At 37.9% G+C, this 14,431-nt stretch overlaps 1 protein-coding gene and 1 pseudogene across 3 annotated transcripts in view; both read right to left on the reverse strand.

Annotated features, from left to right (window-relative positions):
- The window catches only part of LOC111330827 (furin-like), a 50,045-nt gene extending 36,176 nt beyond the window's left edge, over positions 1 to 13,869 (reverse strand). For 2 of the 3 annotated variants that reach the window (XM_022935784.2, XM_088740795.1), the window contains exon 1: positions 13,639 to 13,869. In XM_022935784.2, coding sequence (XP_022791519.2) covers positions 13,639 to 13,800 — 162 coding nt within the window. In that variant the 5' untranslated portion in view covers positions 13,801 to 13,869. The remainder of the gene's footprint in view (positions 1 to 13,638) is intronic. The other variant, XM_088740796.1, reaches the window with a different exon arrangement.
- Positions 1,998 to 3,849, reverse strand: LOC148718936 (uncharacterized; annotated as a pseudogene).
- Positions 13,870 to 14,431: the final 562 nt, after the last annotated feature.

Raw genomic sequence — 14,431 nt, forward strand, 5'->3', positions numbered from 1 at the left:
ACCAAATGAATTACTTGGGGTTGGGTTTGGGTGTCAATATTTTATAGGGGACCTAGAGTCCTATTATACTATCACCTGCCCTTGGGCGAATCATTAAATAAATAAAAATAAAATAAATTAATTAATTAAAGACATGAATTTCATACATTAGTTCGAATGCTTATCTGACTTGGCCAAGTACATAATACAGCTGAATGCATGCCATATGAGCTACAGTAGTGGTTGCATGCCTGTGAGTGCATATTAATTAACTTGGCTGCATGTGTGCATGCCATTCATTTATAATATCTTGAATACATTCTAAGTATACTTTATTTGTCAGTTTGCCACTAGTGGTTTTACTCATGAAGTATACTTGAAGTGTACTGCAAAATTTTCAGTACCTTTTAAGTATACTTCAAGTATACTTTTGGGTGTTCCCATTTCAGGTAGGAACAAGTATACTACAAGTACACTTTTTGTAGCTCTTCAAACAATACTTCAAGTCTACCAAAAGTATACATGGTATATCTTAGTTGTAGTACACTTTGATTACAGAAATAGTATACTAACAGTGTACTTAATTTTGGTAAGGGTGAGCCTGACACTCCGACAAACTTGAAATACATGCCTACGTCCTTAGTACACAGTTTGTCTTACCAATTGCTTTGCCAACTATGCATTTTAACATTTTTGGACTTAAAGGCATTCAGGGAAGCATAGTCTCTGGCCTACTTGGGTCATTAAGAAAAGAAGAAGTGTGCACACAAAGGTGGTTTTATTCCAGGTTTTGATGTTAACATTATTTAGTGGATTGTTGGTTATTTGTAACCTTTAAGAGCAGCTATCACACTTCTGTCTGATACTTTCTACCAAATTGATTGTTGACTCCCCCCTCCTTTCCTCGCCCCACCTTTTAGTAATAATCTGCACTTTTGCAATTGAACAATTCTAAGGTAGATCTCGATGAAGAGCCAGATATTACAATAGACAGCTGCAAGAGATTATGTATCAAATGTATGCAGTAAACCTAGAATAAGGTATGTAAGTAATTTCTATGTGCGTGTCAGGTTTTTAACCATTTTCTTTTTCCTTGTGTTGAGAGGAGACAATTCTAAGTATCATGGCAAAAGTTTGTGAACACCATGACAAAGGTTTGTAAACGCCACAGCAAAAGTTTGTAAACACCGCGGCAAAAGTTTGTAAACACCATGGCAAAGTTTGTGAACATCACAGCAAAAATTTGTGAATATAATGGCAAAAATTTGAAAATGCCACCGCGGAAGTGAAATTTAAAGCGGAAGTAAGGCTTGTGCCAGTTTTCTGTCAAGCAATGTAGCCATGTGACATTTGCTGCCATTGCTGTGGAATGTTTGCAGTGAAGTTGGTAGATGTGGCAAAATGGACAAGACGGGAGAAGGAAAAGAAAGCGAAGAGAGTGATTTTATGTAAGTATTCATCGCTTGTACACTTTTCAAGGTCATTAAGCCTGTGACTCACAAATAATTTGCCATTATCATTTGTTAAAAAATAAGCTAAATGAAAAACCTTTATTTTAGTTGTTGTACGCTTTGTTAATATTAAATATATAAAGTAAACATTCTTGTCATTTTGTACAAGACCACCAGACTCATTTACAGGTTATATCTGTCTGTCATTTTGACATATCCTTTTGTTGACATTTTAACACAATAATTCTGTTTATTTTTACAGGGCTTTTAAAATTGTGAATGCAGTTGAAAATATTTTTAGATTATGGCTGCTTGTGAACTGTGGCCAGTCAGAATCAAGTTCAAGTTGTTCTGTGACTAATAGAGACCCTTTTTGTATTCAGCAGTCAATCACAGGTTTTGGCATATCATTGGCTACAACCAAGATCCCAGAATTTTTTTTTGGCCCACATGGTTTTTATTAGCCACACTATAGTGCAGAGTGAAAATTTCTTAACATTTTTGGTTAAAAATACATTTGTACTCAAGTAAGTTTACTCATAAAGAGCTATGGATGGCATATTTCTAAATCAGTGGCAAATTTTTAAATGTTTTCTTATACCTCTCATGCCTTCATGAAATAAAAGTTGAACTTATTTTGTCAGTTACTCATTTAAGAGCCATTGGATGCACAGCCCAATAAAATGTTGTACAACTCTAAACCTACTCTCCAATTTCTAGGCCTCTGTAAGTCACAAGTAGGGAGAACATACTGGAAATACTCCTGATGTTCCTTTATTTCAGCTCATTCAACTAACTGCACTCTAGCATGTTCCATCTCATTATCAAGAATATGAGCTATCAGGTTAGGAGCCCCACTGTGATTCTCTGGTAAACAATACAAGGAATTGGATTGTCCAGGTATGGTGTCATGTCTTGACTTTCAAATGTAATGAGTGTTCCAATTCTCTTTAAGCTGCTTCACATCCTGCTGCAATAATTGTGCAAAACAGAACCACAAACACTCAGATTCTAGTTCACTAACTGGATTAAATGTTCCTTGGTCTTCTAAGTCTTGAAAAAGTTTATCCAGCAGTTTGTTCTGCTCCTTCCAGGGATTCTAGCATTATGCGCTGGTGCGCACCCGCATAATTTGTCAAATAAATCAATATTTATGTTACCTATCTTGGTGTCTGGCTTGAGTATTGTATTTATCCTTTTTCTACATTCATACAAAATACCAAAGTATCGTTTTAATTTAACAAAACAACCACATGGATACGAAGCCATTTTGTTTTTACAAAAACGACAAGGCGTTAATAAAAATGTCGGATGACGGCCTGGAACCGATATGAAGCTTGGCCCAGGTTCCAGCGTTTGGCGGTTTCCAAGATGGTGGACATTTACAAGAACTGCTTCCTGTTTCGGCCATATTATGGCTTTTGTTGGAAGGAGAAATTTATCAATAATGCATAATATTCCATTTTTTCATAAAAAGAAACAACAACTGAGTTTTCTTAGTGAAATTTGTTATATTTTAGGTTTTAAACGATGAAATCATCGTGCATAATTTCACGCATAATCTTCCTGCATAATCTTCCCTGAAAATCCTGCATAATTTTGATTTTTTTCGCACATAATGCCAGAATTCCTGTCCTTCTGAAGTAGGACCACCACGCCTCTTCTCTGGGAGGGAACGTAACCGTGGCTGTTTAAATGATCCTAAAAAAAAAAACTGTGTATTGAGGCCATTAATCCATTCTCAGTCCCCGAAGTAGTAATCAGTTTCTGCAGACATCCACCTTGTTGTTTGCAAGCCTCAAGATAGTAGGTCGCAATATTATGCGGCCAGTTGTTTGATCGCATTACATACAACCATAAAACATTTCTGCTTCATCCATTGACGCAGGCGTGAATAGGAAAGCCAAAGGGTTTGAGTTTATCATCCCCATCACAGTGCCCAGTGTCATTAGGCCCATTGTTCCTGTAGGCTCTTCTATGAAGCCTGTGCACCCTTCTTTCCTCTGTTCCTTTGGGATCCAATTCTCTGAGCAAAGTTTCGACAACAGGATAGGGAACACTGATACCTTGCATCTTTAGAGTGTGCCAAATATGTCTATAGCCTCCCATATAGTAGGGTCCGTCTAACAGACTTCTGATTTTGTTTCGAACTAAATTCAGATTGTATCACATATTTCCTCTTTTCAGACCTTATTCGTTAATGCGCCTCTTCAAAGTAGCAATACTCATTCAAATAACATGGTATTAATCTAAAAGTGTAAGTATTTCATCATGGGCAAATCCTTTCTTGAAATAATTGCAAATCGCCTCCTCTTCTCCGTGTGAATCTCTATCTGCCATTTGGGTGTATTTGAAGCTATGTTAGGACTGGTATGAGGCATGTTCACTTCCTCTCTAGAATTTCACTACCACTGTAGGCTTTTACAAACTATGAATCATTTGCTGTGATGCTCACAAACTCTTGCAGTGGTGTTTATAGACTTTTGCCATAATGTTTAAACTTTTGCCATGGCGTTTGCAAACTTTTGCCATAGTGTTTACAAACTTTTGCCGTGGTGTTTACAAACTTTTGCCGTGATACTTGTGGGCCACCGTAAATATACCATGGGCTTATTTGTTTTTTGGTGAACCAGCGACTATCTCAAGCTTAACAAATAACAAGTCAAATATTTTGGTAGCTGTTAATCTTTGTTACATTTTAAACTCTGTAGACTAGAAACACAACATGCCAAATGAATGACAAAGTTGACCACTAAACAAAATTGCAGATGCAATCTGATCAAAGATGGTGGATTGTCCTTTTACAATAATAATAATAATCATCATAATAATAATAATAATAATAATAATAATAATAATAATAATAATAATAAAAAGAGTGGAAGAGTGGAAGAACTGCCCATCACATACAACTGCTGGACTCGTTGAGCCATACGAGCAGCTCTTGCCAACACGAGTATACACAAGTCAGAAGACCCACACAAGCGGGGAAGGCGAGGTGAGGTGCAGACTATGCGGTAAGGCTCCAGAGAACATGGCTCATATCTTGTCAGGATGCAGTGCGCTGGCCCAGAGCAAGTATCTCTCTAGTCACGACGCAGCACTGAAGGTACTGTTTTACAAACTGTTGTATGATGAGGGAGTTATAGATGAGATACCACCCTGGTACTCACCCAACAAGTCCAAGCCAGTGTATGAGTCAGAGAATGTTAAAGCTTATTGAGATGTCCCTATATACGCTGATCAACAAGAGGTCAGATGCAATAGGGTGGATGCAAGCATTGTAAATCATATGTGCAAGAGAGTTGTGATGCTGGAAATAAGCTGCCCGTGGGTTAACAATGGGACAAGAAAGGATGAAGAGAAGACACTGAAGTATGGACCCCTTCACTGGGAACTAAGACAGCAGTTCCCAGGCTACGAGGTGAAGCAGTATAACATCATAATGGATTCCCTCGGGGGGTGGCCACGGGAGCTGGATGTCATGATGCACAAGCTGGTGGGAGGCAGAAGCACAGACGTACTGCGAAAGATGCAAAGGGCAGTGCTCTCGGGCACGCTGAATATTGCCTGGACTTTCAAGGTGGCAGTTTCAGTTCCTGTTAGAAGGAGGACCGTACACACAATGGAAAAGCTTTTTAGGATTAGTTAATGTACATTTATTTTTTACTCCATGGCTCACAGGTTACGGTTTTTGTCCTGTGGTGCTTGATTAGAATGTAGCATTCAGTTGATTTCTCTGCTATAATTATAATAATGGAAACTTTGTGTTTTTAAATGTACAATTGTAAATCTCACTACGTATAAGCAATTTACAAATGCTGCTTGAGATTGGCTTATTCAACACACACACAAAAATCAAAATTGCATCAAATCTGGGTTGTCCCAATTCCTATTTCTACAACAAAAGACGTAATATGTTGCTCTAATAGCTATATTTATCATTTTCTTGATTATGTAAAGTTGCTGCTTTTTGGCAATACCTATGTCATTCATCATGCCTAAGAACGTAGAGCATTCATCTGAGAAAACGCCAAGGGAGCTCATAGAGAGATTTTCAAATTTCACACATCTTAAAGTTCTACTCATTTCCTTAATCAAGTCCCAATATTTTTCTTTTTTACGTACTGCATTGTTGTACAAGTTAGATTCGAAAACAACTGTTAATTCTAGAACATATAGGCACTTGGACTGGGTTAGGAAAAGAAGATCTGGGCGACATTTTTCACCAATTATTATTGAGGGATTTAGAAAACCAGTAACATCTGCATAGATTGAGGAGCTAACATTAATTACAGGTTGAAGGGACTTGGCAATGAAGTTAAGGATTGAGTCGTGTCTGCAGGTAAAGCGATCAAGGCATTATTGACAACCAGCCACAACATGAAGGAGTGACTCGGGATTAAGGCAAAAGGAACAATCAGGACTTTGTGATAATCCCCATCTTACCAAATTCTTATGTGAAGGAAGAGGGTTGTTGATGTAGCGGATGGTAAAGTTGTAAATGTTCTTTGGCAGATGGGACTGGGCCAATGACCAAATAGAATTAACAGATGGCAACCAATACTTGATAACATTTGAGAAGAAGAAACCTTGAGATGTTAGGTGGTGTTGCAGTTTATCCTCTTGATTAGAACGGAAATCCTTAAGAACTTCCTAAGTGGATTTGTACACATCACATTGAATATTAGTGTGACAGCTTGACAATTTCCAGAGAGCTTTCAAGGAATCATTTGGGGACTCTTTTAATGAATTTCGGAGAACTGACTGGCAGAGAGTAAATTTGATAGAGGGAGGACAAATATTAAGACCAAATTTATTGCTTTCTAGGAAAACATTGCTCAGTGTTCCAGATATCGGAATATCAAGCCATTTTTGGATGTAGACATTCGCTACAGAGTCGAGACGTTACGTTATCCAGGTTTTGGATATATTTGCTATGGTGAAATGCCATGACAACTTCGATAGGACATAGCGACTGTACAGAAGAAGTTTGTGTTTAGGATGCAGTGGCTTTATATCGATGTCATTCATCAAGATTTGTACAAGAGAAGACAATTCAGATTTGTGTTGGTTATTAGAAATGTTTAAGTCAAAGAAGCGACCTAAGTAACGAAATGATTCACCCATTTCCACACAGGAAATTAGAACTCCATTGATCAACAGCTTGGGTAAATATTGGACAGATATAGTGCACAGTTTCCGTATTCCAAAAGTAGAACATTTGTCAACTCTGATCGTCATGTCCGACCAACTACACCATTATATGAAGCGATTAATTAGGTGTTGATTTTCTGATTCTTGACCACCTATGACAGCTGCATCGTCGGTGAACTGAAACCAGTGAATGGGATTTAAGAACTCGAGGGAAAAGCCAAACTAGCGGTATTTTTCAGATTTAATTTGCTGTAGAAACGTGTTAAAACACAAGGTAAAGAGAAGTGGGCTAAGGCAATCACCTTGGAGTACACCACGACTGACAGATATAAACGGAGTGCGAAATTCATTTGTAAGAATAGAGGATGTGAAGTCTGTGTAAAGACTTTTCACCAGTGATTTAATATGATGGGAATGTGGTGGTAATCAAGAGCGGTTTGGATCAAGTTGTGATCAATTTCACCAAAAGCGTTTTTAAGATCCAAAAGAGTAATGACGAGTGAACGCTGTTTGGAACGAGCTTTGTTAATGATATCAGCCATTTGAGCAGTATCCTCAAAAGTTCCAGAAAGACCTTATAATTATAATAATAATAATAATCATCATCATCATCATCATCATCATAATCATCATCATCATCATCATCATCATCAGTTTATTTACTCTTTTTGTAGCTTACAACTAAATTGCAAGAGTGGTCAGGATACAAATCATATCTATACAATAACATGAAACATTTTTCTAAGAATATCTATATGTAACAAATTTGTTGAGACGATTAGTGAAAGCCATAGCAGGATCATCTCTAAGAGCGCCTGAGTGCAGAATGTATCCATGGGACACAGTTGTGCGAGTAACATCAGCTTTTAGGGCATAAATTATCTTTTTGCCACCAAAACATATCATGTAAGTTGAAAAGTATCACGCCATAAAAGACCAATCATTTTGGTGGATCTTTCCGAGAGCTCCGTCTGCATTTAATATTTCAACAAGGCAACGAAGCAAATCGAATCTGGTACATTGTTGACATAATGGCTACTTATCTAACAAATGATATCAAGCCAAAAGTTGCAACTGAGGTACCACAGAAACATGTATGTACTTATCAAGTTTCTTCTTAGACTTCTTTTGTCAGAAAGTTATACTACATCAGGGCTCAAATCTAATTTTTGAATCACTAACCCTTTGGGTTAGTGGACATCTTTTTTACTAACCAAATTATAAAGTTTGGTATCCAAGCTGACAAGTTATCATATCTCAAATATTGTACATTTTGATAATAACGACTAGGACAAATTAAATATGTTAGAAAATTTTACTAACCATTTCGGGTCAGTTGGACACATTTTTAGTAACCAAACGTTGAAAATTACTAACCATAGGTTAATGGGTTACTGTTAATTTCAAGCCCTGTACATGCGCCCTTGATGTCCATCATCAACTGCTACGTTTCCTCAAGAATAATTCAAATATGGCTGCCAAAAAAAGTTCTCAAAAATTGCTCAACTTGCGCTATTTAAATGTTCTCTCCGTGTTCATGTTTAAACGATACTCTCTGGGAAATTTCTTGTAAATTTCAAGTTATTTTAAGTTAATAAAACAAAGATGTGGCTTGCGGAATTTTGATGATATAGACTAAAAAGCAGGAGGTAGATGTAAATTTCATGTCAGCACAGCCTATGAAATAAATTGCCCAAGAATTTTATTACTGATTTTGGAAGTCCAACTGATTGCTTTCACTGCCCATATAGGAATAATGATCAGAAGTGGTTGCTCATTGGAGATATTGGGCCTTAAAATACCCTTATTTTTGGACTTTGTCAAAACCAGAAAAAATCATCTTTACTTAAGCAAGAGGTAAGGGAAGAAATGAAATAAAAAAGTTGAAAAAATTCAATTTTCTAGAACTCTGATAGATATAAAATACAACTTAGTTGATTGAATTTGCAGATGGGCTTCCAGTTTGCCACAGCAGCAATGCAAAGTTAGCTAATTAATTATGCAAAAAATGCAGGAAATGAAATTCTTGAGCTAGGAAGGCCACGGATTCTCTTCTAGTCCCTTGGTCATTGTCATTTCACCTCTTTTGTCGATTGTTGAAGACCAAGTTAAATACCTTTGATCATTGGGAATCGATCCGATGCTGCTTTCAATGAGAAAAACAAAACCAAAGACCAAGAAATATTGGATGGAAAGGGCGGGTTTGCTTTATTACAAATGTCAGCTTAGTAGTACAGGGTTATCTACCCACATCTATTAAGCAAAGTTTCCACGCTTATCTTTTCCTTTTTTTCAAGCGAAGATGAGATTAGATTTTGGCACGCACAGAAAGTTGCGCGAGTACCAGTTGCTCGACATGCCTGCGTGGCCGTGCAACGAAATAACTTCACGGGATTGGGAAAGTTTCAGTCACAGCAAATTATGCAAAAAATCTGGAAAGATTTATGCTTAAATCTCGTTTAACGTTTAAAGCGACATATCGATGACTGCAACCATTGTGTTGTAAACAAACCTCGCAGACTTTAAAACACGTTCTCTAGGGATACCTGTGAAAGTATTCAGTATAATTTCCAGTAAGATTTTCACAGACAATCTGATCGATTTCTCTCACATTGTGTGCTGAGACTGAAACTTTTCACCTCAAGCAAATCTCCGTCGCACGGTCCAAACAAACATAGCGAGCAACAGAGCTACTAGAAGCTACTAGCATATTTGTTCGTGCTAAAACACACGAAAGGTTTCTAAAGTACACTTCACTCTGATTGGGCAGAAAAACACAAAGATTTTCTGGCACCAATCAGATGGCAGAATGACTGCGACTGTTTGGAACTAGTCTTGTAAGACAATGTCCCCAGGGGCTCTTTATGCCCTAACTTGAAATCGACTCAGCCCGTGGGTCTCCGAGGATGGGATTATGGAAATTTAAACCTGAATTGAAATTGAGAAGTATTGAATTGTATGCTTTTTGCATGCAAGTTCCTTGGTTGTACCTTATCTTAATCGGTCAAACTCAATAATAAAAATATTAATTATAATCCACTTGAATGCGCTGAAAGTGAAGTCGAGTTATTCAAACGATCGAGTTTCAACTTGTTTCAAGTGATCTTTCACAGATTGTGTCAAATACCTTGTGTAACTAACACCATGTCACCCAACACGTAACGCTTTCATGAATAATCCTTCGCTTTAGCTCAAGACGAGATTGGGACGCCTGTGTCGGCATTCGTTTTGATGAAACAATCTGTTCAAATAATTTCTACTGGTGATCACTTGTTCGACCCCTTAGCCATTTATCCATTCGATCTCATCTGTGAGGCTCATCTCAGTGTTCAAAAAATTAGCCTTTCATCCGTTCGATAATTTTCATTAGCCATTCATCCATTCAACCTAATCAGTTCAAAAATTTTAATTGGTTGTTCATCCGTTCGACCTCCTCTGTTCGAAAATTTCAATTAGCCATTCATCCATTCGACCTCGTCCGTTCGAAAACTTTCACAAGCCGTTCATCCATTTGACCTCATCCGTTGGAAAATTTTAATTAGCCGTTCATCTGTTCACAGTATCCATTTCGAATGGCTTTCCTAGCCATTCGTCACCCGTTCGCTTGCTGTTCCATTCACTGTTTGAACAGCTACCGTTAGAAACGTTTTCACATGAGAGGTCACAATTGCATAAATCTGTGGGGAAGAAACCCGTGATGAGGCCTAAGAGCATCTGTGTGGGAGACTACTATAGCATCATGCTGTGTTCCAGTATACACATCTCCTCCAATACACTACATTTATCCAGATTCATTCATTTATCTAATAACAATTCCAACAAAGAACCAGAACACCATGATTTGATGGCTTTATACTTTGTATAATTATAATAAAGTAAGAGAGCAGAGGAAAAAGCTCTGCTGATGTTTATCAATGCAATGTTTCCTGCATGTTTTTCTTGTTGTTTTGTTTTGTTTTTTTAGGCCAAAACCAAAAGTAGAACATCCTTGATATAATTATCCCTCTATTTTCACTCTATCTTGCTTTAAGTGTTTCTGTCATATCTAACCCACTCATGCATCCTCTGGATGCTCCAGCGGATCTGATTGCATGCGCTATTGCTTATCATTTCTCTCGCAATTAATTTGCTTGTGTGAATTGGTTTTTTGCAATCCTTGTGCACACGCTGAATTGCATCAACAAAAGCGCGCGCAAATACTGTGTTCGGCCACCTTAACCCACTGACACTTACGTGCAAGATGTGCCTACGAAAAGTCAAAATTTTGGAGAAACCAAGAAAGCAAGCACAATGCGTAGTAAATTTTTAGACATCTTTTCCAGAAAACAAGCTCCAGTGAAAGAAGACTAATTAAAGAACTTCTTTCCAATGAAAAAAGCGATAGGTGCATATAAAGTTTTTACTCAAAAATCAAGATGAAAGATAAAAATCACTAAATATTTTTGCATGTGTGCAAATGGGCATGCAGATCATATTTCAAGATGGAATATGCAAATTTGTCTGTGAGTTAAGAGATCTAAAGTTCCATGGAATCTATCAATAGGAAGCAAGACGAAAATGACCAAGAAATATTTCAGGACGACAGATTTATTCAAAACAGTTTTTGATTTGCTGTTATAAGCGAAAAACGTACGAATTTCTTACGTGTACAAAGCCCACACGGTAGAATTCATTATGCTTAGATCGTTGTTTACTTGCCTTCATAGGTAGAAAATTGCACAGCGTTATGTTGAAAATTCTGAAAAAACTTCGATTTGATGCAAAATCTTCTATTAAACAATACTTTTTGAACACATTGTTACTCAAACATAATATTTACCAGGCCATCAAATCTTCAACTTGTCGCTAGGCCTTCCTTGAAGTCCAAAAGTTTTGTTTTCACTTTACGTCCATAATAGACCCTTCCACAGTTTTAGCGGCCATATTGGTTGGGGATCAAACAAAACCTCGTTGCATAGCAATGAGCCAAAGAATCTCTTTTGATAAGATGATGAGCATCGCTACCCTCGTTTAAATTTTCGCTTTGTTCAGGAACAAAAATTAATATTCATCGCTGAAAAAGAGAAGAAATCAATAAAGGTGAGTGACTCTTTCTCCTCTTGGTGAAAAACCTTTTCTTCTCTGTGTTTTGTGGAAACATTGAGATCGTTTTTCTTTAGATGCGACCTCGCGGCCGACATAATGCCAGAAGGTCAGAATACTGCTTTTCCGAATGACTTTTTGTAAAATTTTGAGTAACTTAATTGTGCACAGGAAAAATTGAAATAAATGCGTTTACATGCTCTTTACACCTTTTCTTCCAGACAGGCTAACATACTCTTGAAAAACCAATAACTCGGCAAAGAGAAACCCTTGGTTTAATGGGTTTTGGAGATGGGTGTTCCGTCTGCGGCTGTAACAATGATAGAGGATATCCAAAAAAATGGGTCATCCACTCACATGTACAGAAGTTACCGTTCCACAAGCCCAAGCAATCGTTAATTGAAGCATGGTCTCGACAGGTTCAGAAGGGAAGAAAATATTTCTCAATAGGAAAGTCAAGGGATCGGAGAGTGTTGTCGTCTGCTCCAATCATTTTCGAGACGGGAAGCCTTCAATAAGCAATCCAATACCTACTCTTTTTTTTACTCCTTTTGAGCATTCAAATACTAAGTCACCCAAAAGGCGGCAATTATCAACACCGGTTGATAATAGACATATCACTGCAAGTGACGAATTGATGAAAAGTGGAAACGATTCCCCAGGGTTAATACTGTGTACAGCCTCTGCACAAATAACCAGAGATGCAGATGTTCGACTCTATACTGGTATGCAAAATACAGATGCTTTCAGAACCTTATTCGAGTACTTACTCCCACCATAAATCCTAAAATTTAAAACTACACAATATCGATGGCTAAAAAACATATTCTAATTTCTCAACCCAAAGAAGTGCTTTTTAAAATGCCATTCTCGCATCATGGTGGCCACAAGGTCACCTTCAAACAGCATATCAATCTGCCGATAAAACGTAGTGATAAAAAAGTACTTCACCAAAAATTTGGCACTTACTTCCAGTAACGCCTTATCTTTGTTCCCACTAGATTTAGAGATGAAAATAAGCGATTTTCCCTTTATAAAGTTACGATATTGAGCGAAGGTACCAACGCGCGTTGAATAATAACAAAAGAATATATTGCTCATTGCTACGCAATGAGGTTTTGTTTGACCCCCAAACAATATGGCCGTAAAAACCATGGAAGGGTTCGCATCGCCCTAGAAAATTGTAGTGTCGTTGCCTCGAGAGCTTATTCTGTCACCTTTAAGACCTTGATATCCATTATTTTCCAAGCAGAGTATTCTATAGCATTGCTACTTCACATTCTGAGTTCTACAAGGTCTAACTCAATCGCAAATGAATGAAAAATCCGACCTGAAAATTTTGAGGGTCGGCTGCGCAGACGCCATATTTCAAAATTTGATCATTTAGTGAAGATGCATAGAATAATGCCCCACTGGTACCATCTAAAGCCATCAAAATATAGGCACAAATGACGGATTCTGATTGGTTTGTTGATCTCCAAACCTGAGAGGAAGTTTGGGGAAAAAACTCTACTTAGTAGGGGATGTAGGGGGGGAAAGCGTTCTCGTGCGAGTCAGTTACGCGGTTCGGGCGGTTCAGGTGTCAATGTGTAAAGGAGACAAACAAATTCAGCATCGCTACATTCACAATTTGACAAATTCAACCACAAAATAGCCTCTCTACGTCGTGTGTAAAAGGAAAGAGTTGGGAAATGTCACGTAAACTCAGCCCTCGAAAACTCAGATCCCTGTGCGATCCCCAAGCAAGCAATCAAATTAAAGTATAAGGTTCAAAAGCAGAGTTTGAGGAAGGTCGAAAACATTATTTTGACATGGAAGAGGCAATGAAGTTGTTCATGATTAACGCGATTTACCCAGTAGTCTTGAGTGGTTCTTTCCCACGCTCTTGTGGTCAAAGGCAGGTAAAAAAAGAAAGCCGTTACCACCACTATTTCAAACAGCCAACATTCTGCTATATGTATCTCCTTACCTGGCCTTCGTTTATGAAACCATGCTTACTCGCCAATCTATCTGCTTCTTCGTTTCCACCTTCAATTTGAACTGACCATCTATTCGAATACTGTACGGTGCCCACTTTCGAAACAAGATAGCGAAGAGAAATAAAAGATACAAAATGAATCCACTGCATCATGGTCAAACGCGAAATTCAGAGTCAATTCGACTGCGTTGGGACGATTGTCCTAAAATTAATCTAGCTTGTGTTTACCGCTCGGTATGAGGGGAGGTTACCAAGTCAACAACCCTTCTTTTTATTTTTCAAGGGTCCCGCCGGTAAACTCCGAATAAACTCCCGGTCTCAAATTAAAGAGTTTTTCGAGCCACAGAGAAACTTTTAAGTAAAATAGAGCCTATTGCTATTTCTCCTGTTTAGAGACATATTTTAGGCTCTGAGCCTAAAGTGAAGCTTTACAAAGGGAAAAACCTCAGCGACCTTATCCACCCCACCCCCACTATCTCTTTCACAAACAGGATGACGTTTTCCTCGAAAAGATGTTTTCCCGATCACGTCTCGCCCTCTCTGTCAGGTGTCAACTTTCATCGTATCCTCAAGGCTTGAGTGATATTTAGAAATGTTTCAGAAAACGTGATTAATTCATTCTGTTTCATTTTTAGGATTTTTTGAAGTCAGATCGAAGTTGTAGAATAGATCTCATTTTCGTTGCTTCGACCAACTTGTCTACCACACAAAGTCGTTTGAATCTGTTACTTATTTATGATTAATAATGATTACAGTTCGGCTTCTTTGAGCAAACCGTAACCTC

The sequence above is a fragment of the Stylophora pistillata genome, chromosome 12 (genome assembly GCF_964205215.1).
Source record: "Stylophora pistillata chromosome 12, jaStyPist1.2, whole genome shotgun sequence".
In the NCBI taxonomy this organism is placed as follows: Eukaryota; Metazoa; Cnidaria; class Anthozoa; order Scleractinia; family Pocilloporidae; genus Stylophora; species Stylophora pistillata.